Consider the following 22918-nt stretch of genomic DNA (forward strand, 5'->3'; position numbering starts at 1 on the left):
AAAAACCTCTGAATGACAATCTCACTCTGAATGACAATGAACCTCGCCATAATGGCCTTGTCCAGAGGGTTGTGCACAGGCGACTTTAGAACTCTTAACTTCTAGTGAGCTATTGCCTGGACAACATAGCCCTGTTTATGGTATTTAAGCCATGTGCTTTTGTTACTATAGTGCAGTTGCACAATTGTGTCGTCTCATTCGCAAGTTGTCCATACATCTTCAAATCTGAAGGAAAAGCATGCCAAAGTAGTTTTTCTGATTGGAGTCCTTTTTATTGATCCCGCTTCTGTCCAGGGAGATATTCTAGCCTGTTGACAGATCTCCGATTAAATCATAGTCCTAGAACAAACTTAAGATAGCTGGCTTTTAATCTTTCATCTGGGCCATTTTTTTGTTAAACATTTACATTTTATTTTTTATTCTGGCCTAATCCCGCACATGTTATGTCACATGGTCTGTGCCAGGGAAAAGGAAGCAAGGTCCACTTGCTTTACTGAGCCACCCAGATGCTGTGGTTCAGTCCTTGCTTCTCGGTCTTTATCGTGAATTACTTTATTTTCTGTTTGGGATCTTAACTGAAGCTCGATTCTTCTGCCCACACCACGTTTGAGAAATGATATTCAGAAGTCCTAATGGCTTTTGAATAGTGTTACATATAACCCAAGCATTGGGGGCATACGCATGGCTTGGCGAGTGCAACTTAGTTTAACAAGTTTCATGAATGCTCTGAATCCAGCTTCGGGTGCACGTTCTGGGAGCAAACCTCTGTATGCACCAACGACTGCTGTCCTCGTTTCGTTGTGTTTTTGCCACACCTCTCCCAGTGTGCACATGTCCTCTAGTGTAGGTGAAAATGTTTATTTTGTTTTTTTTAAAAAAAACATATTGGCATTAAAAAAAATATATATTGGCATTTTCAATCAAACCGCTTTATTCCCTGGTCTTTTTTAATTGGATCCAGGTTTTCGAACTGTCTAGTGAACTGACGCTTGGCAATGTTACTGTTGGTTGTACCGATGATAATAGCCGTCACTTTTATTCTGTAAAAACTGGCAAATACTCTGAACAAAAGAAAATGGTGTAAAAGTACCCTTTTCCCCAGCTGAAAAAACCGGACACTATCTGGTTATTCTGGTTAGTATTGCCAGCAGAGCTGTGCCACAGGAAAGGGCTCCTATATCACTGACTAATCCGAATAGGAATTCATGCATGTGATGAGCTTTTACTGAGCACTCTCGTAATGATTCTAATGGCCATTGATGGTAGCAACTGCAAAATGGTGCCAGTGCAGGGAATATAACAGTGCATCTCTGTCATCTATACACAAGCCAAAACTGTTGACTTTGCCAGAACTTTGGTAGACACGCATGTGGCTTCTAAATCGAGCAGCTGAAGGAACACTTGACTAAGACGTTTTATTACACCAGCAATACATGTATGGCTCCCATTAAGGCATTGACTCGGATTGCTTTTGAAACAAGGCAGGAATCTGCAGGAAGTGGGTGTGAAGGGCCAGAGGGATTCGGATGACCATCGGCTCGCCAATGGATGGCTAAATAACCAAACTCCTACACGCTTTGTGTCCCATCTTCATCCTAGCAGCACTCTAGTTTCGCCCTATATCAAACAGTCAAAACTAAAAATGTATCATTTGCATGGTTTACTTGGTACAAAACTGGATTACAAAACCGTCTCTTGCAATTATTTTATTTGTATACATTTCCTAAAAATCATTTTACGACCCACTTTGAGAAGTACTCCCTATAAAATCTTTACTGTAGACATTAAGGTTTTTGTTTTATGCAGAAACTGGCTGTAAGGAATGTAGGCTTCGTTTTGGGGAAAGGAGCAGTAAAAAACCGGGATAATGCAGCCGTCCCTCAAACCTGTAAGTGTTCCCAAGTCACTTGCTTTGGGTGACCAACAGCGCCCAAACGGCCCCAAGCTCAAGATTGTCCCTTATTTACATGACTGGAATTGGCTTGTACTTGGCTTAGCATCACGCCTGTTTTTGTTACCCTGAGTTTAGTTTCGATAACTTCAGGTTTGGTAATGTTTGAAAATGTGCTAATAGCTACTTTTTTTATTTTTTCCTTTTTGTGAATATATGAAGAGCGAGGTCAGAGTTTTTGGAATGAACCAAAAATATGAATTGTTTTGAGATCATAGGAGGTGGATGCACTGTTTAAATAAAGAAAAAAAACGAACATCGAAGCCACCACTTTAAACCAGTTGAAAGTAACTGCAGATGTTTCGTCTCGATTTTTTTGAGCTACACGAGGACACTGTTTAATTTAGGACACCAACGCCTGTGTCGGTTTGCTGTATTCCGAAGATGGATGACGCAGCAAATAGTTGTACTAGCATCATGCCGATATGTGCAGCCCATTCCCTGCTGTAGTGACCTGCTCGCTTCCTTTTCACCCGCAGTTAAATGAATGGCCTGTCGGGTATGGTAATGGTATTGTCAAAAAGTGTAACGTTGTGAATGCAGGCGCCTATGTAAGGGGATGGGGCAGTAATGGGAGGGTCATGGGTTAATGGCTTGCAGAGCCAAGGAAAGGATAATTGACTGCATTTAGCTCACTGCTGCACAAGGACGCACAACAAAGTACATATTTTTCTATGGGGGGTGCGGGAGGGACTCGGCAGCTGTCTTCTCCAGTCTAGTTGGAGTTTGTGGAGTTTGGCGACTTGGTGGAATAAGCACGTGAGTGTTTTGATAAACCTTTCTGATATATATAATTTTTTTTTTTTTTTTTTTTTCCGTTAATGAAAGCCAGCTGTCCTGTGCTTTTCAAAGCTACAAATGATATCAGGAAATTTAGTACTTGACCATTTCAAGTTCCTGTTTGATATTTATTGGCCTTCACTTGCGTCTTTTTTTTCCCTGTTGTTCTAAGGCTTGTTTCCTTCCTGCTGGTAGACTTCATGAGCCCTTCTATAGCAGTGTATTCAGGTGTAGAAAAGATGGTGGTTAAAGTTGGAGTCCAATGTACAAATAATTGAATGGGAAACCATGATGCAAGTCTAAATCCCCACTCCTTTTTGTCTTTCGTTCCATTGTGTTGCCCATAGGGGTGGGTAGCTGCACTAGGAGAACTGGTTGAAAATAGAAAGTTAGTCACCCAAATGACTTCTGTACTCCCTGGTCAATTGTCCACTTCCTCATACATTTTGGATAGTTGCTTTTACAGGGCAGGACTGGAGCATTATTTGCAGAACAAGGTTGTAGTCCTTCTGTGATTATTTCAACACAAGTCCAGCAGTGGTGCGCCAACCTGAGCTTCATCACTCAGTCCGTTTTCCATCCACCTAGGTTGTGGGATTTTGTTTTAGAGGGCACACTGGCTCTTGAATCCAGGAAAAGGGGCTACAGACTAAGAATACCACTGTCACTATTGTGAGTAACGGTTGTCTTACACATGTCCCACCATCTCGTAGTTTCAGAAGTACTTTAAGGGCGGATCACATTGACAACACATTTTGCCTGACCTAATTGAGCATCCGGTCTAGAGCTGCTGTCCAGACTGTGCTTGAATGCCACTAATCTGCTTTGGCACTACATGGCCATGCACACCTTTAGGCGGAGCAAGGCCTTGAAGTGAGTAACCTTCCACTACTACTCCGGAAACTGTCCCTCTCGCTATTGCTTGGAAACCTGTGCTACTCTGCTACTGCTTCCAAAAGCGACCAGCTTTCAAAGCAGTGAAATTCCTTGGTCCCAACATGTACACTTAAGGGCCATTCTCGCATATAGCGAGTGGAGAACAGTTTGTGAAAACTGGCAAATGTTCTGTTCACAAAGTAGTTTGAGAATTTAATCTGAATCCAAGGAACAATGGATTTCCATATATTCTTCAACCAAAGGGTTTGAGTTCGTTTATCTGCTAGGCCGAGAGACAGGCAGTCTGTTTGGTCACCGTGTTTTCTTCAACGCCATAGGTTTGAAGGGTGAATGGCTCAAAGCCACCTGCACCATGCAAAGGACTCATTGAGAATGCATGGCTTTCCTCCTGGGAGAACCAGTGACAAAGAAATCAAAGTGATGTTTCACTTCCTGTAGAAGATTGGTATGTCCTGGATCACTACCATTGGCCCTGAAGACACAAGGTGAGCCATGAAGGAAAAAGCGCATCCAACGGCAGAGAGGGTTCCGATTACCCATGCCGCAATAACAGTGTGGTCCATTGGCTCCTCGTACGTTACAAGTGTAATCCTTCCTTGCAGCTCGAATAGTGCACATGTTACGGGCTACAACTCAGTGTCCTAGCTGAAAGTCTTGAAAATGGGCAGGAGCTGGTGTTCTGAATCACATCGCGGAAGTCTTCTGGGTGCTCTTTTCACCAAGTTTTGCAATGGACTAGTGTCAGTGGAGTGGCAGTCCGAGACAGGCAGAAGGGAAAACCCATTAGCCCTTTCTTAGATGGAGGTTGAAAACTAGGAGAGAAACGTACAGTCTTGACCATGCACAGGAAAGGACTGGGTGACAGAGGCTGTCGATTGGAAAGGCTGTTTGTGGCTGCGTAATACATCAGCCTCCCATAAATGTACCATGATACAAAAATTATTCTCCGCTCCCCATTTGAAGTAATATTCTGACGTATGGAGGAAAGGGGTCGGGATGGGGCGGGTTGGGTTAACGGATGGGATGGGTGAAATTGATGCTTGATGCTACTCCATGGTGTAAAGTCTGGTCAGCCTCATGGGGTTGTATCCACGTTGACCACTCCTTGCACCTTGCGCTATTCCTTTGGACTGGTTTTTGGGAGATGAATTGCTTAAATTCCAAGGATTAAGTAGTACTAATGAGACTTCAATGCACTCTGTACAGTTTAAGTTGAAACTTGTAAACCACACTTGTGGCAGTGATTTTAAAATACTATTGACTAATGCTCACTCTTCTATGCAAGAGGACCAATTGGGTAACTTTGCAAAAACTTTACATTCATTTATGATGGAAGAGTATTTGTGCCAATAAAAATGTTATACTCCATCTAAAAAATCCTGCATTTGGTTGTTTCCTTGTAGAAATCTCCTGTATGGCCGTAGCCTTCTAAATATTGTATGTAAAAACCTCTGAAGATTGTTGGGAAGAGATTCAACTTTTTTATATATATATTTTGTGTGCAAGATTTCCCTACCAATCTAGTAAACTACCCCCTGACATTAGAAACAGTGTTTGCCATACTTGAAACCTCAGTGGGAATTGGAAAACTGCACCATCCTAGATATTAAATGTGTAGGCTTGGCTGTAAAGTTTGACTGGTTATATAGGTTCTGTTGTGCCTTGGATGCTCCGCCTGCCTTTGATTGCATCTGAGATGTACTTTTATAGAATCTATTCTAGTGACTTCCTTGCTCCCTCATATTTTTGTCTTTAGGCTTGAGTGAGATACACCAGAAGGGTATATTTTCTTTTCCCTTGTAAATCAGATTCTGAACGGAACAGTCTCAAACCAGGACACAGACTGGCTCCAATTATGCTTCTGACTCCACAGTAGCACGTTCACACATTTATCCCTCTAAATTAGGCAATTTTCATGAAGTAATGTTTATGGACATTGTTTAACTTGATTGTAATCGCATAAAGATTGTGTCCGGTATTAATGTTCTGAAAAACCATGTTGGTGTTTGTCATTTCAAATTTCCATTTACAGTCCGTGGTGGCCTGGGGTGTGGCGGGGATCTACTATCGTATAGGCAGAGCTGTAGGTCTATTTACACCATAACTTGTACACGCAAGTTGACATTGGTTTATTGGTCATAACAATAAAGACCAGGTCTATAATCCGTCTGTGTCCTTAGGTGTTCTGATCGGGCACAAACTCTGGAACACTTTTAATGGCCATTGCATCATATGTCGGTTATGAAACGGAAAAATTATGCATGGAAAGTAGATGGGTACATTACCCCACCCCTTTGTCCGGCTTCCTCGTCATAGCCCTTCCTCCTTTGAGGCACTGAAGAACCACCCTTTCCCAGAATCGACATGGAGAATCCACAGGACATAGTTGGTCTTTCCTTCATGTTTATGTTCGGTGCTTTCCTTTTAACTAAAAGTTCCCTCCCACCTCTACCCTCGGTCTGGATTTCCCCAAGCCCTCCTAAAACCACAGGCAGTGCTGGAGTGAATCTGGACTGTGACTAGGAAAATCCAGGCTTGGAGTAATGAACATTACCGGTAAATAAGGATATACATGTGGAAGGTTCCATGGAGTAATGTCCCTGCCAAAGTAGCATTTTTCTATTGGAACATTACATTGAACATGCAGGGGCACCCTGCCACCACCAAATGTTTTTATTTTTACAAGCGAAAACTGGGGGCATCCCCGTGACCCGTCGCCATGCATAATGTTGCCAATGGCTTTTCAGGGTGACATTATGTATGGGGACATTACATGATACCGTGTGGAATGCTCTGGAAAGTTCACCTTGATAAGTCTTTGATGCACTGTAGCACCATTGCTGCGGGATTGACACTCCATGTGAATTAATCATTTAAATTGCTATTTATATAGCGCTACGAACCCTCGGGCATCTGAGCGCTGAATATCTAGCCTGACTAGTTTGCTCAACCAGTAAATTTTTATTATTTTTTTTTTCTATATCGCTTGATCTTCCCCTTACATTTCTGTAGCAAATGTAAAACTATTAGTTTGTTCTTCTTTGCATGCGCGCATTTACTTCTCATAATGCCTTCAAAGGTATTCTCTGCATGGTGTCTTTGATGGACATGTGTTACTTGTCCACTCTGGCAGTGAGCATCCTGGAGAAATGTTTATGAGCGGGGGTCCATATCGGCAAGATGGGGGCGGAGGGGAATGCATCCTGTTGATTATGGTGGGTTACTTTGACGTATTTCGGTGACCCTAGTGATTGATCTTAATTTACAATTCAAATGCACAGTAGAACTGAATCTTTAGCAAAGGCCCATGCTCTGTGTCTGTCCATGCTAAACTGTGCAGCAAGCGTAATGATGGCTTGCCTTGAATCACATTTTGAATTGTACTAGTGTGAAATATAGGGTGCCGGTCAGAATTATTGCTTCATGTTCCTCACATTTGAGTAAGATTATGCCCTTGCCACAGCCCATTTGTTAATTTTGGGAGACTGACTATAGTGCTGTTGCGCCATGTTTCTTGTTTGAGTTGCGGTATTGTTGGGTAATGTGGGCACATTGCAACACATGTACAGTGGTATACAGCTGTGTCACTTATTTTGCAGGAAAATGGAAATGCACTGAAAATCTTGGCAACTTAACCACTCTGTGAAATATGGAAGCATACGTTTGAGACTTGTCCAGGCTCAGTAATGGCGAAGGAAATCTGACAAGTGGTGTTGAAGCTTCAATGCTTGTCGACCCGAACAGTGTGAAACTGATTACCATGGTAACACTAATCACAGAGAAGCTTCAGAACCAGAGCTTGGATGATCCGACATGCAAGACATACAGTATTAATTTGGTAAGGTTGGACCCCAAGAAACTGTTTTACATCTGCAGGTGGTGGTTGGTTTGGGGTGGGGGAGGAAGTTTGACTAAGATCCTTCAGTATTTGCTGTCTGTGGTCAACTGATTGTTGGGTCGTTAACCCAACCAATCCTTATCTTGAACTATAAGTGATGTTTCCAAATTGGACCACAAATGAAAAGGTAAGATTAAGGGGATAATGGTAAGATGACTCTTTCCTGAGGAGAGTCGACATAGTTCTATACTTAATAGGGTGGAGTTGTGTTCTCTGGACACCATTTCAAAAAAACACATTCTAGATTGTAAGTACCATGCTCATGCAGTAGCTTCCCTTATTCACTGTGAAAGATTCCTCTTTACTGGAACTTTCCTTCCATTTCTACAGAGACCAAAATATTTTGCTTTTTATTTTTGTATCTGACATGTTCTTTTTACAGTGCAGTGAAGCCTTATGCTTCACTACACTGGCTTTTGCTAATCTGTTATGGAGAAAATGACATGGCCTTCAGGCTGTCGCTACTGGGAAACCTGGTTTCCCTTAGTCTAGTTACTTTGGTAATACTTTTAGTAACTATTTACCACATGTGGTAGTTTTGATCATTGTACTTTTTATTTTACCCTAGAATAACACTCGGGGGGGGGGGGGGGGGGGGGGGGAATTCTGGTTACTCTAGGTGTGCTCAATGGACACGCTGGTGCATTTCCTTTTAGCCTCATAGCATTTATTGCGTTTGGCTACTAACTGTGGCTAGTGGTCAAATGTGGCCATGCCACAAGGTCGCTTGTCCTTTGGCTATCTTGTCTTTTATCCTTCTTACTTATATGAACTTCCAGTGCCCAGGAAAGCAGAGGCTTTTGGCTGGCTACTGGAGGGCTATGTGTGTTTGCTGCTAGGAAGTGGGCTGGGACTGTCTGGTCCCAATCCACAAACTGCTGCCAGTGTGTATGAGTGGGATGCATGAGTTTTGCCGCCAGTGGTCCTGACTGGACCACCACTGCTGGTGTGTGTGTGTGTGTGTGTCTCAGATCTGTCATTGGCTAGTGGGAGCTGTTGCTCTGTCCTGCCTTTTAGGATAAGGGGACCCCTGCACCCACTCTGGAGAGATCCTGGAAGAAACTGAAGGAGCCAAGACTCCTGTCCAGCTACAAGATGAGGAGACCGCTGACCCATCGTAAAAAGGCTTGGTTACAAGCGTCTGCTGCTGCCCTGGTAGAGCCCTGTCCTGTGGAAGATCTCCAGCAGTCCATTGAAGGAGCTGTGATCCTTGGTATGGAGGGAACAGCCATTCTCAACGTCCGCTTAGAGTCCTACGAAGAAGAGCCTTCAGAAGTGCCCCAAGACCGCCTTATGGCTGACGTCGCTGTTGTGAGTTTAGGCTTGGAACTTGGGAGATCCTCTGCGTGTGCAACAAGACTTACCTGTACGAAATGTCATGGTCCTACCGTCAAGGGGACCCGAGATGGGAGGGAAAGTCTGAACGTGGCAAGTGAATCTCTCCCAAACACCACCTAGAGAACTGTTTGAACCTGGGAATCGAGGGCTAAACCTGACGGTGGGAAAAGCCACTTGGAGCCCTCTTCATTTGATCTGCCAAGTCCTGTGAAGCATCAGAGTATGGGGGGTGAGTTGTAGGAAGCCTTACCTGAACCCCTTAACTCCTTTTTAAAAAGTTTGGTAACTTTTAGAATCTTTTAGATTACTTTGACTTTGCCATACTTGTTCACACAAGCACTCTGAAAGTTGGCAACCTGTTTGTTAGCTAGCTTAACTCGTCCGCTGACACGTGGAACTGTTCACTGGACCCCAGAGACACCACTAGGCCCCATACATCTTAGGAATGGACCTCTGAATTTAGGTTTGAATGTATATGGACTCGTGCTAATACTAATCTGTACATTCAGTTTCAGGGGTTTGATATGTATTTTGCCCTACTCAGTAATTACATGTCAAATTTTTAGTATTGAGTGATCTGTTGGCAGTCATTTTTCACAGCATTTTTGGCCATAAGCAAATTTTTATACCTGTGCTTCTTGACTGTTTCACTGTGCGGTCATTGTGGAGTCCTTGCAAGCTCACCACCTCTTGAGACTTGGCAAAGACCACTCGTCTTGTTTCCTTGAACTGGTTTGTCTACAGCTCCGAGAGTTGTCCTTGTCACAATACTAGGTTAGCCTTCCATAGAGCTGTCCACCTGGCGTGAATTTTGAAAAAAGTCCCAACATTCACAGCCTACTTTAAACATGTTTTCTGCAAAGAATGTTGTGTAAATGTCTTTGGAATAAACTGCCCTCCTACCATGCGCTAAACAGATCTTGTACAGAGCTCTAGGAATTCTGGTTCAGAATGAAAAGGCAACAGAGTTAAGTACATGCACATTGGTGGAATCCTCTCCTCTCAAGGAGTTGCCATTTTTCCCAAGAGAAGGTGCTCCTGCAAGGTTTTTCAGTGAAGATGGTTGTGGCAAACTAAAATCCTAAAAGCACTACCCATAAGGTTGGCAACTACTTCACAGGGAGATTGTTGACTAGGGAATTACGAGGCATTCTCATTCCAGGCCATGATGTTCTTGGCCACACCTAATTTTGGATTATTTCATTGGTAGAAGCCTGACATACCTGCTGCGTACCAAATGGGCTTTTAACAAGGTTAGATTGGTATGACCGCAAATGCTTCATTTAGCTAGAATGTTTTACAATGATTCCTGTAGCTGAGACACATCAGACTCTTTCTTGATTGTAGATGGTTTTAAATCGGTATTTGTTCTTCAGACAAAAAAGGGTTTCTAGTAATGTGGGCACATGAATTGCTTATAGGTCCTAACTGGTTTATATGCTCTTCTATAGGCACATGTTCTCATGCCCTGTGATCACAAATGACTGACCTGAAACTGATCCAACCATATCAGTATGCTCCAGAATTATGGCAAGGAAGTGCGAATCTAAGGCATGGCATGTTTTTCTACCAATGTTTTACATTGCCTCTGATTGCAGACTGTGACACTAGTTGATGGTTACTAGTAAGATGTCCTCTTCATGCAGGTCCTAAGTGATCAGCTTGTTAAAATCTGTTATTGGGGATTAAACAAGCCTCAGCCGTACCACTTTAGACATTTAGCGCAAGCGTCCGTCTGTATAAGCTAGTCTTGCCTTCAAGAAGGGTGTGCATTGGGCAGTTGGTTATAGGACCCATATTAAAAACTGGAGTTGCCTGATGGAAGTTATGCTTGTGCTTTATTCCACATTTTGCACAGAAGTTGAAGAAACTAGCCTTTCAATACGTCAAGTTGGCTAGAGTTTCTTGTTTAGTGACAGGGATGTGTCATTTTGGTTCATGTTACCCCCCCCCCCCCATTTCACAATGTTGAACACCACTTGTATTCCTCTTGTATCGTTACTCTATTCTCACCCATTGTTGGTGCCTCCACTTTCAGCAGTTTCTGCACACTCGCCATGACCGGAATGCAGCTTTCTGCGTTCTGTCCATGCTAGCCTATCCGACAAAGAAAATTCCAAAACACTAATCGTGCCTTATCTGCGTACAAATAAGATTTTTGCATCTTTTGACACTTGGATCAATGTTAGTGGATGGTTGCTATATTATTGAAGGTTTGGCATGAGTTTGTGACAGGGAAGCTGGCAGTAGCCTCTAGAGTTGGTGTTCCATGGCCCTTGCTTTGCCAAGGTTTGTACAACCTCCTGCTCTCTACCGTGAACTGAATGGGCGCATTAACTCTATCCCTTTACAGAGTCAGTCTGTAGACTACACAACTACCCTTATTTGATCACATCCTGGCTCCTAATCAATGTGGTTTTGGAATGGGAACCTGTGGTATTGACGTTTCGATTGAATCCCCGCACCCCCCCCTTTTTTTTTTTTTTAAAGGCTTTGCTATTCAATTGCTGCAGAAGGAAGGGACTCAAGTTCTCCTGTTGCCAGCCTGCATGCTTCATAAAGGTAAACTGGCATGCCACATTAATAAGCTTCTACACATTGAGGTTGAACACGATGGCATGAAGGCTGATCTGTGCTGGCCCTGTCTAATGTGCAATTGTTGTTTCATTATTCCTGGGTTCTGATCATCCTATTCTACTGAGAAATTTGTTAAAAGTCCCCGCAACCTGTGATTGAATTACTACTGCTGCTTACCTCCAGAATTAAGTGATTGAATGAAGATTTGCCTTTTGTCTCACTTGTAAATGATCAAATCGTTTACTGATCATTTTAATTATCCTAGTCCTACTGTTCCTTATCGCAGTATTTTCTTTTGTGGCAACGACCTTCGCAGTACTGAATTTGAGCACGATGGACTTGGAAGTAATGAAGCAGAGCATTCTATGTAATGTAACTGACATGTTTGTGAATCTTGTCTAGTTTAAAGTAAAATTACTTGAAGCAATAGACTATTCATGTTTACCTAGAGAAGAGTATAATGTTTGCGGAAAGAAATCCATACAGGGTACAGATTAATTTTGGATTGTGGGATGTATTGACCCACTGCTATCCGGCATCACCCTACCAGTTATGGTGAAAGAAATGGCAACAATTGCGGCAAAACCTGTGTGCGCCAAAAACCTATAAAAACCGTGTGCTTCAGTACGCAAAGAGGGATGCACAACCTGCCACCCATGGTGCATGTGCGGTGGAATAGAGCACACCCTGCAGAAATGTGCAAGTGGGCTCCATGACCAGCAAACAGAGTGCAGAGAGAGAAGCAGCACTTTGCAAGTGAAACCCCAAAAGGGGCCTACATGCGACATCTTTGTTGCTAAAAACTCAAAGGCCTAGAACACAACACTTCTCAACATTCAAAATCTTGCCTGGTGCTAAAATTCATGTATCTAATGAAGTGTGGTGAACATACAAAGTCCTAATGTGAAGAGCAAAACATTCTTCAGACAAACTGGATTGTCTGAAAACTGACAGCCTATGCCAAAATCTAGGTGCAGTACCCTGGGCTACCTGAATGACAGCTGTCAGATGAGTTACTGATGAAACTTTAGTGAGCTTAAACTAAGTCTGCTGGATTAGCAAACATAAAAAGGATTGTTGCCAAAAAGAAATACAGATTTTAGTTGTGTTTGTGAGCCCACAGATTTTAAGGCTAAGAAAGTAATGTATTTGTTTGCAGCAAAATTTGGTTTTTGCTGGATTTAAGAAGTTAATTAGCCTGGCTGAGCTGCAAGAACTGGAAAATCAGGTTTTTCTCCCAGAAGGAGGGCCTTCTCAGCAGAAACTCACTGGGAGGTTCTAATTGCGGCTTAGAACAAACTTGTCTACAAAAAGAGAAGGCACAATGACGAGCCCTTCAGCCCAGGAAGCCTAGGTGTGAAGGTGGTTGTAAAATGCTCTTGGAAGGAACTGCAAGGAGGGGGATGCACTGGACTCCCAGGAGAGACAAAGGGGCGGAGCCAAGTGACTGTTAAGAATGAACAATTTAACTTGTTATTCATAGTGGTGAAAAATATAAAGAGGACAGAGTTGTTAATCTAATTTTTGGCTGCCTGTGTGAAGAGGCAGTAGAACTGTGTGACATGTTCTGGACAGTAATGGCTGTGTTTTTATGCGAAATGTATTAATGTTAGAATTGTGAATATTTTTGTGGAAATTTGCATAAAATTTGTAAATTGTGTTCATAGCGAAAAGGACAATTTTAAGAAAGTTGAGACAAGATCCCACCACTGCGGGATTTTGAGGAATAAAAATATGGCATCTTTGTATGTGATTTGTATAAAGGTGACCAATGTAGAAATGTACATTTAGTATCAAATCTGATTTTTTTTTTTTTAGATTTTTTTTTTGACCAGTGGCTAAAGGGAGGTCTCCGTGGACTGTAAAGCATACCATAAAATGTGACATCATCCGGCCTTGATCCAATCACTCAAATTGCAAGGCGGAGATTAATTTTTGATCCTATCCCAGCTCACAGGGGCAAGTTTAGCTAAACCAGCCCATACACCCACTTTGTGATGTCATTTTAAAGATGGGGACAGTGGACAACACATGGGGACTCACTGATCCACTGACTTTCTTGATTCCGGCGAAGCACTCTGATCCAGCATTCTACATCCAGCTTTAATATTCTTCCAGATCCAGAGGCCAAGACTCTTGCCAGCAATAGAGAACTATTGATTTCCAGCAAGGCTCAAATTTATTCTCTCCACCCAGTGAAGCGCTGTGGTGTGAGAAGGCTTTTTGAACCAGTACCCTGAAATTCTCCTGCTTGCCACCACTGAGAAACTCGCTATCCAGCTGATTCAAATATCCACAGACTAGGAGGGCAGATCCTGTGCAAATCCGGCGACCGACCTAGATGATCCAGTACCGTGTCTGATGTGCTGTCTTTCCTAGACGAGACCCACTCCAATGACCAGAGCTGACGGTCCATTTTAATAACTTATCCTGTGAGTATTAATAGGAAGAACTGTGACCAATAGTATATTTGCATTGTCTTATCCCTATCTCAAACCCATCCTATCTTTCATTCAGAACCAGTATTGTTAGAACTATCTTTGCGCTGCTTTCTGACTCTTTTCTGACTCTTTTCTGACTCATCTGAAGTAGTTTCCTCAGCAGGCGGGGTGTTACTGATCACCTGACTGTAAAATCCCTCTGTGGTATTCGCTTTTTCATAGTCGTCCTCTAGTGTTAGCAAACCCATTTGTCATTTTCAAAAGTGCATTTGTTTTCCATTCTCGTGCCTATCTCTCAAAAACGACTTACTAAAACTTCTAACTCCCTCCGTTTTTGATATAAACGACTCCTACTTCTACCTGACATCTGTAGCTATCCATAGAACCCAAAACCGCATTGCAAAACAGTGCGATTCTCCTGTTATCGTGAATATCGCGCAAGGAAAAGTTTGCCGCAAATTACAATTCTGTGAAATGGCTTTCAATTGTTTCTGACTTGGACTTTAAGATGTCAAATGTTTTCTTTGGACTTAATCATTGCTTGTGATTGTGCGCAACTGTTCAAAGCGGCTCCCATAGGAATATATAACAATTTGAGTATTTTTGGCCACACTTGGTGTTTTTGCCCCGTCAATTCCAAAGATCATTTTAAAGCCATCCTGAGAGCTGAAAAGTCCATTCCGTTTTCTCTTGTGTTTGAAGGGGGAAAGTGGGACTGATATTCTGTTTGATTTATGCTATTACTGAATACCTGCTCTCTCCTCATATGCCTGAGGGGTGTTGCAGGGGGAACCTCTAACCATAGTGCTATCTGATCTGAACCAACACAAGTATTTTCTGTGCTGCATTTGTTTTGCTCATTACTTACTTAGTGTATTAAAGATATTGTTCATTGTTCATTGTTTATATATTAAAATATGCTGTGATTAAATATTTATGTATTTAAATTTTAACCTTTGCAAACTAGCCTGATTCCTGGTTCAGTGTGACTGGGGGGGATTCAGGAGAAGGGTGTGATATGAGTGGTATATCGTTCAGAATATTAAACTTATACACAAATAAGGGTTCCAATTGCGCACTACATGCTGTGAGAGACTTGGGTGTGTGCAGGATTGAAATCGCTTGCAGGATTTTGCGGCAGGGAAGACAATTACAGTAGTTTTTTTGTTAATTGTTCTAGTTGACACCTTCTGCAGCGGTTACATAGCGGCCAACATAATTGTAATGTTTGAAAAGGGTCACACCGGCCAACGTCTGTCATTTGGGCCAGATCCATATGACTATTGCCTCATGTTGATCACTGCTTCATGCATTTGTGTCCAGTCCCAAAATCGGAAGGAATTTTTGAAGTCTGGCCTACCCTAATCACTATTAGCCCATGGCACCCACTCGGTTCTCCCCCACTTCCCCCTCCCAATATTGCAACTGAAAACGATAAACCACTTAGAACTTTTTGACTATTTGTTATCAAACATGGTGCTCCAACTATTATGGTGGTGATTGTACTTGGTATAAAGCAAATGAACGGCATGGGTTATCCAAGTCTGATGTAGTACATGTAACTGGGTTTGAACTTCCCCTCCCCCACCTCGACTAATGTTTTGCGATGCGAATTGCAGTTATGTTTGTCAACATTGTGCTCACCCACTCATATATTTAAACCCATCCCTCATTTTGACATTGAAATGTGTGCAACTAATACACGTTTTTCTTTCCACCATTGAGTTGGCCAGGGTTTAATATTGCGTTGCATGTAGGGTCCGGTTATGTGGGATTCATGGAGTAAATAACAACCTTATGGAACCACATTTGGGCTAGGTTTTACAAGATCCCAGGGATCGAAATTCAGCTCCATGAGCAGGAGCAAAAGCCCCCTCCTTGGTATTGCACATGGCGAGCTGCACATCTAACTCTCATGAGATGCAAACTTTAACTTTTTGTCAGATATATATCTTCTGGATGTTTCTGATTCTTATGCGTTCTCAAGTACACAGAGGCAATGCTAGTTGGGCTAGAGACTCAAAAGTAGCTCCTGGTAGTGTGTGGTGTCTAACCAGGCTCTCCCATGTTATAACTAGGAGCTAAATAGCTCTCGTCAATTTCTTACCCAGGATTAGCAGGTTGACATTTGCATAGATTTGCTGAAATGATGGCTCTGCAGAAGTTACGTAAATGGGTGTGCATTCCCCACGCTGAATAAGGCTCTGCGATTATGAACATCCTTGCTTCGTAATGCCTCCATTACACTTTGGTATACGAATTGCATGATTAGATCAACAACCGGAAACTAGGATATAACATATAATTCAAACTCTTTCCGTGCATATACATTATGAACGCTGCAGAGCAAAGAAAATGTAAGCAGTTGAAGAAAAGCATTGAACCTCCCTGAGCCTACTTGATGTAGCGTTTTTCTTTCTATTCTTGGGCACGTAATTTCTTATGCTTAGCTTTTCTTTGGAGGAGCCTAGTTAATTACAACTTGGACATGGACTAGTTGAAGAAAAAACAAAAATCCATTTGGGAAGGTCTGCCAGCTGCATTTTATTGTCATGGCCTCATTTAAATTCTATTCAGACCTGCCCAACGTTTAATTTGTTCTTGCGTCTTAATACCACGTAAATTCAACAACCCCTTTCAAAAGGTGTAGTGGTCACTGCACTGATGACTTGAGGCAGATTGCATGAATTTCATAAAGTGAGAGGTGGTATTTGTAATGACTTTGTTGGCACATAGATGCCCAATAAGCAAACCAACGTCTGCATTAGACTACTTTAAGATGCTAAACCAGTGATGATGGGGAAATGTGCCCTTTAAACAATTGTTTTATCTGCTGGTCTTTGTGCAAGCAGTAAGTCTTCTACTACCCAATCTCAGTCTTTATGAAGCTCTGTCACCCGAGAACTGCCCCTGAAGTCTGATGCTTAATATTGGCATGGAGCAGTTAATGGTCAGGATCAGAGAAATAATAAGGTTTTTTAAAAATGTATTTGTAGGCTGTACCTGTGGTAACAGCGTAACTGATAGTCCCAGAATATATAAGTACTCTTCGGGTGCTCTAGAGCTGCAAAATGCCTCCAATTAAGTGAATAGGATTAGAAAAAAGTCCCCCTCATGGCAAGTTTCTTTATTTTGCTTTTTCCACGGTGTGGCCTGGTAAGGTAACTTTTCATCCTGTTTTCCTGGCTTTGTTTGGGCAGAAATTCTCATGACCACAGGGCCTAAAATGGGACACCCTACCCATTCCCTGGCAGTTTTTGCAAAGCGCTGTGATGTTTCTTGCTGAACTGCACTCTTTGTCGTAACGCTTACAGTTACTGCTGTAGCACTACTTTTGTTACCTGGCAGCAAATATACTCAGCAAACTCTGATCATTCTTAGTATGTTACAAAAATCACATGCACATGGGCAATCACTTACTTACATGCCAATTCAGCGTCTCCAAGAATAATGGTTGACCATTGATGTCAACATTTTCAGACAGAAGTTGCAGTTGTAGCAGCCACCATGTACTTGAGATACGTGTGACAATTCTCAGCTATGTTTTTCTTATTTAGGCATAGAAGGGCCAGTCTTGCGTGTGGAAACTTAACATTCATATTTAAAGCTTCTTTGCAGTCCTACAACGTTATGTTGTCATTTTTTCATAATTCAAATTCAGATGTCTACTTCATTTTTTTAAGTCCTCCTTCAAGACCTAGAAGCCTACTGGCCAACCTTTCAAGGCTCACTGGCCAACCTTTATAATGGGCTCTCTAACACTCATGAAATCCTGGCTCCCCTGGACAAGAAAGTCCTTCTGAAACGTAATCTGTTAAATGCTCCCCTTTTCACCGCGAAGAGGAAAAATTGAGCCCTGTAATGTGGCAAAAGCGAATCGAAGATTGAAGAGGATAAGCTGGCATGCATCCTGCGCATAACAGGCTTCTATGCATCCATCAAAAACAAGGGAAAAAGCGTCACTGTGCACGTGCATCATTCTTTCTTCCAACAAGTGGTCTTCACGATCGGGAGGAAAACTTAGTTTCCCCTGCAGAATGCACCTCCAATACTATAGCAACTCATGCAGATGGCTGGTCTTCCTTTTTAACCTCAAACTGATTCAGGTGAGCTTTGCTTGCCGTGACCTCAACTGCCCCTGCAAACTTACTAGTCTTTTTCTTTCAACCTGGTGTCCCCTATTGAAGGGATTTCTTGGTCAAGTGTCACCTGGGAGCAGGTGTCCTGCCTGCACAAGGGAACGCCACCTTTGCCCCTTTATTTTGATGTTTTATGTAACTGCCCGACCACCCCCCCCTAAGGTCTTAATGACCCTTTTTCTGCCTTTACCCAAACGGACAGATCATCACTGCAAGATCCATTAAGATGTTTATCTCCCAGCTCCAACTACGGTCTCCACTTGCTACATTTGCATCATTTAGGCTTTTGACCAACAAGAGGCACAGAATCTGCTCTCCTCTCCATGAGTTGAGGTTCAGCCCAACTGGTATAATTCTACTGAACCCCCTCCTCTGCCATTGGCATGGTCAACCATGCCATCCTGTCATTAATGCTGAAAGATTTCAAGCTGGTCCGTACCCATGGTTGAATTTAATAGAGGGTTCCAGACTAATTCAGGACTTGCCCCTTGCCCACCACCAAAAATTACCTTTTGTGCATGGCTGTGGGAGAGTCTTCACTTGGCTATTCTTGCCTCCTGGTTTTCGGTCACCTGCAACCTTGAGCTTGGCTCATCACCCCCTTTTTCTGGCACTGTTCAAATCTACTGTGACACACTTTCAAGCTTGGAGGTGATCCTACCCTTATTTCCAGTTTGATCACCACCTCCCAACAACCTCTACCTTAATGCTGCCATGACCCATATAATTTATTCGGCACCAGCATTCACGTTTTCCTAGCCTATCCACTGTTGCTCACCTTGCTATAGCCACGTTTTTATTTTTTTTGATGACTTCATCTCATTCGCCCCACAGATCCAAGATATTTCACGTTAGCTACATGTGCACAAGGTGGAAGTTAGTGCTTTAGTCCTCACCATATAAGACTATTGCAACAGCATTGTGACATACAAAGTCTCTTTGCCGGTTTACACATACAGAAGAATTATGCTTTTGGTGGGGGTACAGGGGTCTCATTTCATGTGCCGCTTAACGTTTTGCTGTTTTCAGGACCTTTGACTGGTTGTAGCCAGAGGGCCTGGCACTGCAACCTTGTTCAATGTGGTGTCCTATGGTAGCCCATTAAACTCCTAGGACATGAGTGACTTTGAAGCACCCAAATGTGGTCATGTGACAGATTTAACAAAACGTTTGGATTCACCAGAGGTGCAGCAGTTTACCACAGTAGTATATCATTGGCTAGTGGGTTACTAATGTATGTTATTAAACCTTTTTCTTTCAGTGCATTCCTTTGTCTTTGGGGACCACGAGGGAAGCCTAAAATGGCTGTTGTGGTGATGTAGACTCACCCTGAGAGCAGAACTGCACCCTGTAGGGTAGTTCACCTGACCTAGCCTGGCTTTCTTCCCCATACAAACCAGCACACCACCTATGTAGGTGGACCGGAGTGACAGTTCTTCGCATTTGTCTGAAGGGCTGCCTACCAAAACCATTGGCTGCTTGGTGTGTGATTAGAGGGGTGGCTTAGGCCAGATCATAAGTTAACATTCATGTCATGAGACCTCTGAATTACTAAAATGTGTACCCTTGACATGCTGGATGAATGCCACGAAGATGGTCTCCTGCTTCTGAGGACAGCGTTTGGTCACATTGGCTGGACCCTTTGTCTTTGCTTGTGGTGGTTTTTTTTTTTGAGCTTCTACAATCCCTTCCTTGTCCTCTCCCTGTCTTCCTTGCTGGCCGGACTGGATAGCATATTCTGGAGCAGATTGTGTCATTGGTGTTGCCTCCATGGATCTTGGAAGCAGGTGCTAGGTTTGCTAATTGCTACATTTTAACATCCTGATTTTAAATAAATTGATTTTCCCTTACCCCAAACATCCTTACTTTGTTCTTAGGGTTGTGTGGTTTTTAATTTGTTAGCGCTCTGTTTGTTGCTGGTTGAGGGAGTCTTTCTTTACTTGCTGCTTGAGGATTGACATGCGATTTACCCACTAGCATAAATGTGCCGGCAGGTAAGACCACGCCCATTGCATGGAGGGCACACAAAAGGAAAGCCAGTCTGTGCTTGCCCAGGCTCAGGGTGGGCCATGGTCTGCAACTGATATCTGCTGGCAAATAAGCTCAGATTCACAGGATAGCCTTCTGGCGCTGGCTCCCCCAGATACTGTATTGCCTATTGGGCTATACCGTCTAAAAGGTGTTCCTTCTGTTGTTTCTTACCCTTGTTTCACAGGTGGCGTCTTCTAAATCCCCCAATAGATAAATAGATCATGGCCAATTTGATGCATGGAGTAATTGGGTCTACACTATTACACTGCCTGTACATTCTCAATTAGACTAGATGCACAAACCAAATGGCCGATCTCCACTTTTCCAGTGTATGGTCTCCAATATTTGTGCACGCCCAAGCCCTCTGACGTTCATTTGTGTCAGTTGACCGACTCCTCCATTTTGGATCCTGTTGGAGTTGGGCTTCTGCACAATGTAGAGCCTGTAAAAGAAATTACGCCCTGTCTTAGTGTGTTTGTATGCAATCGGCATCTGTCATTGCCTTTCAAATCGATTGTCTGCTGGTATGGATGTTCCATTGCGTGTTTCTTTTGAATAATTATTGCTTTCGGTGCACATTAAGTATCGAGGTTAGTAACTGCAATGTGACTCATCAATTGAATAGAGTTGATATAAACCTAATGTTCACTGAAGGAGGAGTCTCGCATTGCTGAACTTTTCAGTTAAGCAAGGTAGGCATTACCCATGGGAGTTGGGATTGCTGCAACCTGGCAGTCAAAGATCCTCTAATTCAATTGGTGGATACTGAGAAACCTAATTTTAATTCATGCAAAAGCATGCACTGCTTGAAACGACCTACTCATCCCAATGCTTGGTAAGTCATGGTAGTATGTTGCTCTGTTTTGGGTAGAAAGTGTGGTCAATTGTGCATTCCTTTTTTTTAACTAGGTTTATTATGCCAGCTTCAAAAGTTATTGGCCTGGAGGTCTGGTCTAACATGGTGACATGTTTAATCCAGTGCTACCTGTATTCTTTTCCAAATCGGTAAAGTGCAATAGGTCGCGTCTCCCTGGGTTGTGGTTTAGCCAAAAAAGACCACAAAACAGGTAAGGAAAGAAAAACCCAGAATGGAGACTGCGCCCAGGGTTGCAAGTGATTTATTATATATAGAAAAAGTGCCCTTCCTGATTACACGTGTTTCGGACTTTCTTTAGGTCTTTTTCAAATCAGGGCTGCTCAATTGAAACAACAAATGTATGGACTCCTTGTCTTGTAACAAGGAAATGCGCGATCAAACGCGAACACAGTCGAAAGGGATTTAATCCAGATAACGATGAGCGGAGACGCTTTCTAACCTATTAGGGGCACTGAAGACAAGGCCATACATTTGTTTCAATTGAGCAGCCCTGATGTGAAAAATGCCTAAAGAAAGGCTGAAACACGTGTTACAGGAAGGGCACTTTTTCTATATATAATAAATTACTTTGCAACTCTGGGCGCAGTCTCCATTCTGGGTTTTTCTTTATACTTATAGGTTTATCATGCATCTGCTGAAGCTGTAGCCATGTGAGCACACCCGTTGACGTGTTTCAAGACAATGTAACAGGAGTTCTGCTGAAGACTCTGGGGGACGGAGTGGGCTGGGTCATCGACTGTGCCGACGCATATCGCCTTATGGTTTTGGTATCAACTTGGACACTAAAACCAAAAGGTGATCGACGTTGGCACAGTCGGTAAACCACTGCTGTTGTACCAGATTGCAGGTTTTTTTTATTTTCATGCATTTGCAATAATCCTGTTGACTAGTTGTCGTAAAGCAGTCTCTGTATTCTCCAACTACTCGTCCTGCCGCCTGAATCATCTCCAAGCGGTTGATGTGCCAGACCCACCCTTATTTCTCATACCTCACTCTACACCCTGAACTGCTTTATCTGCAGACTAGCTTGCCCCTGTCTTGGGTTTCGTCCCTTTGCTCTTGTACTGGAACAACCACTCCCTGGAATAGCAGACAACAAGCGGCTCCACTCACAAAATTAATCTTGGGAGCCTACTGTTTTGCCATGGTCTTCATAACGCCTGAGTTCTCTGTTTCCTAATGAGACAGAAACTTTTATTTGATGTCTGTACCCCACTATATGCAATTACTTTATGTAAAGTCTCAACATTGACTGCCCATGGCATAGGGTCCTTTGCAAAGTAACATCCGGGTGTTCTTGAATTAGTCATCTGTATTTTCATGCATCTAATTTCCCCCAAGAAGTGTTATTGGAATCTCACTAGGGATTATAATGCACATGGGTAGCTGGATTCAAATACCTTCTTCAAGGCAGCCATGATTGCATGATCACAGCAGTATACTAAATGTTATGTTGCAAAGGAGTGTGGAAGCCCTCTACTGAGAGCGAACATCGGTTCAGTACCCTGTTCTATGAAATTTCTTCCACTTAGGAGTGTCTGCAACCACGGTTTAGTTCCCTGCACCCTTCACAGAGGAGAAATAATAATTTGCAAATCAGTCTGTGCCATCAACAAGGGCAGTCCAGCACTGAAATGTTGAGCACATTTCCTCTGAACAAGAGTACTATCAGCAACCCCAGGCACACATTTCAGCCTATTCGGGCCTCATCAGTGAGGTGACGCTGAGGCTCTTTAAGACAGTGAGCAAGGGGATTTCCCTGGGTAACTTGGGGTGAAACATATTATGGCCACAAAGCAGACCATCATTTAAACAGTGACAAGGGCCAGCAAAATGTTGCATTTTATATAATGCACACATCCACAAAAAAGCTAATCTCATGCGGTGACTTGCAGACCAGCTGCATCCATGTGAATTGAAATGGTCTGCTCCCTTGTAAGCGCTGTTGTCTCAACATAGATGATGTGCTAACATCCATTAATCAGATTA

The 22918-nt window shown here is 42.8% G+C and overlaps 1 protein-coding gene across 3 annotated transcripts in view; it reads left to right on the plus strand.

The window, feature by feature from the left end:
• The window catches only part of FAM53A (family with sequence similarity 53 member A), a 92284-nt gene that overhangs the window by 23085 nt on the left and 46281 nt on the right, over positions 1 to 22918 (plus strand). For all 3 annotated transcript variants that reach the window (XM_069632152.1, XM_069632151.1, XM_069632150.1), the window contains one exon: positions 7228 to 7466. In XM_069632152.1, the coding sequence (XP_069488253.1) occupies positions 7353 to 7466 (114 nt within the window). In that variant the 5' untranslated portion in view covers positions 7228 to 7352. The remainder of the gene's footprint in view (positions 1 to 7227; positions 7467 to 22918) is intronic.

This window comes from Ambystoma mexicanum, chromosome 6q (assembly GCF_040938575.1).
Source record: "Ambystoma mexicanum isolate Mex_15411 chromosome 6q, UKY_AmexF1_1, whole genome shotgun sequence".
Taxonomy (NCBI): Eukaryota; Metazoa; Chordata; class Amphibia; order Caudata; family Ambystomatidae; genus Ambystoma; species Ambystoma mexicanum.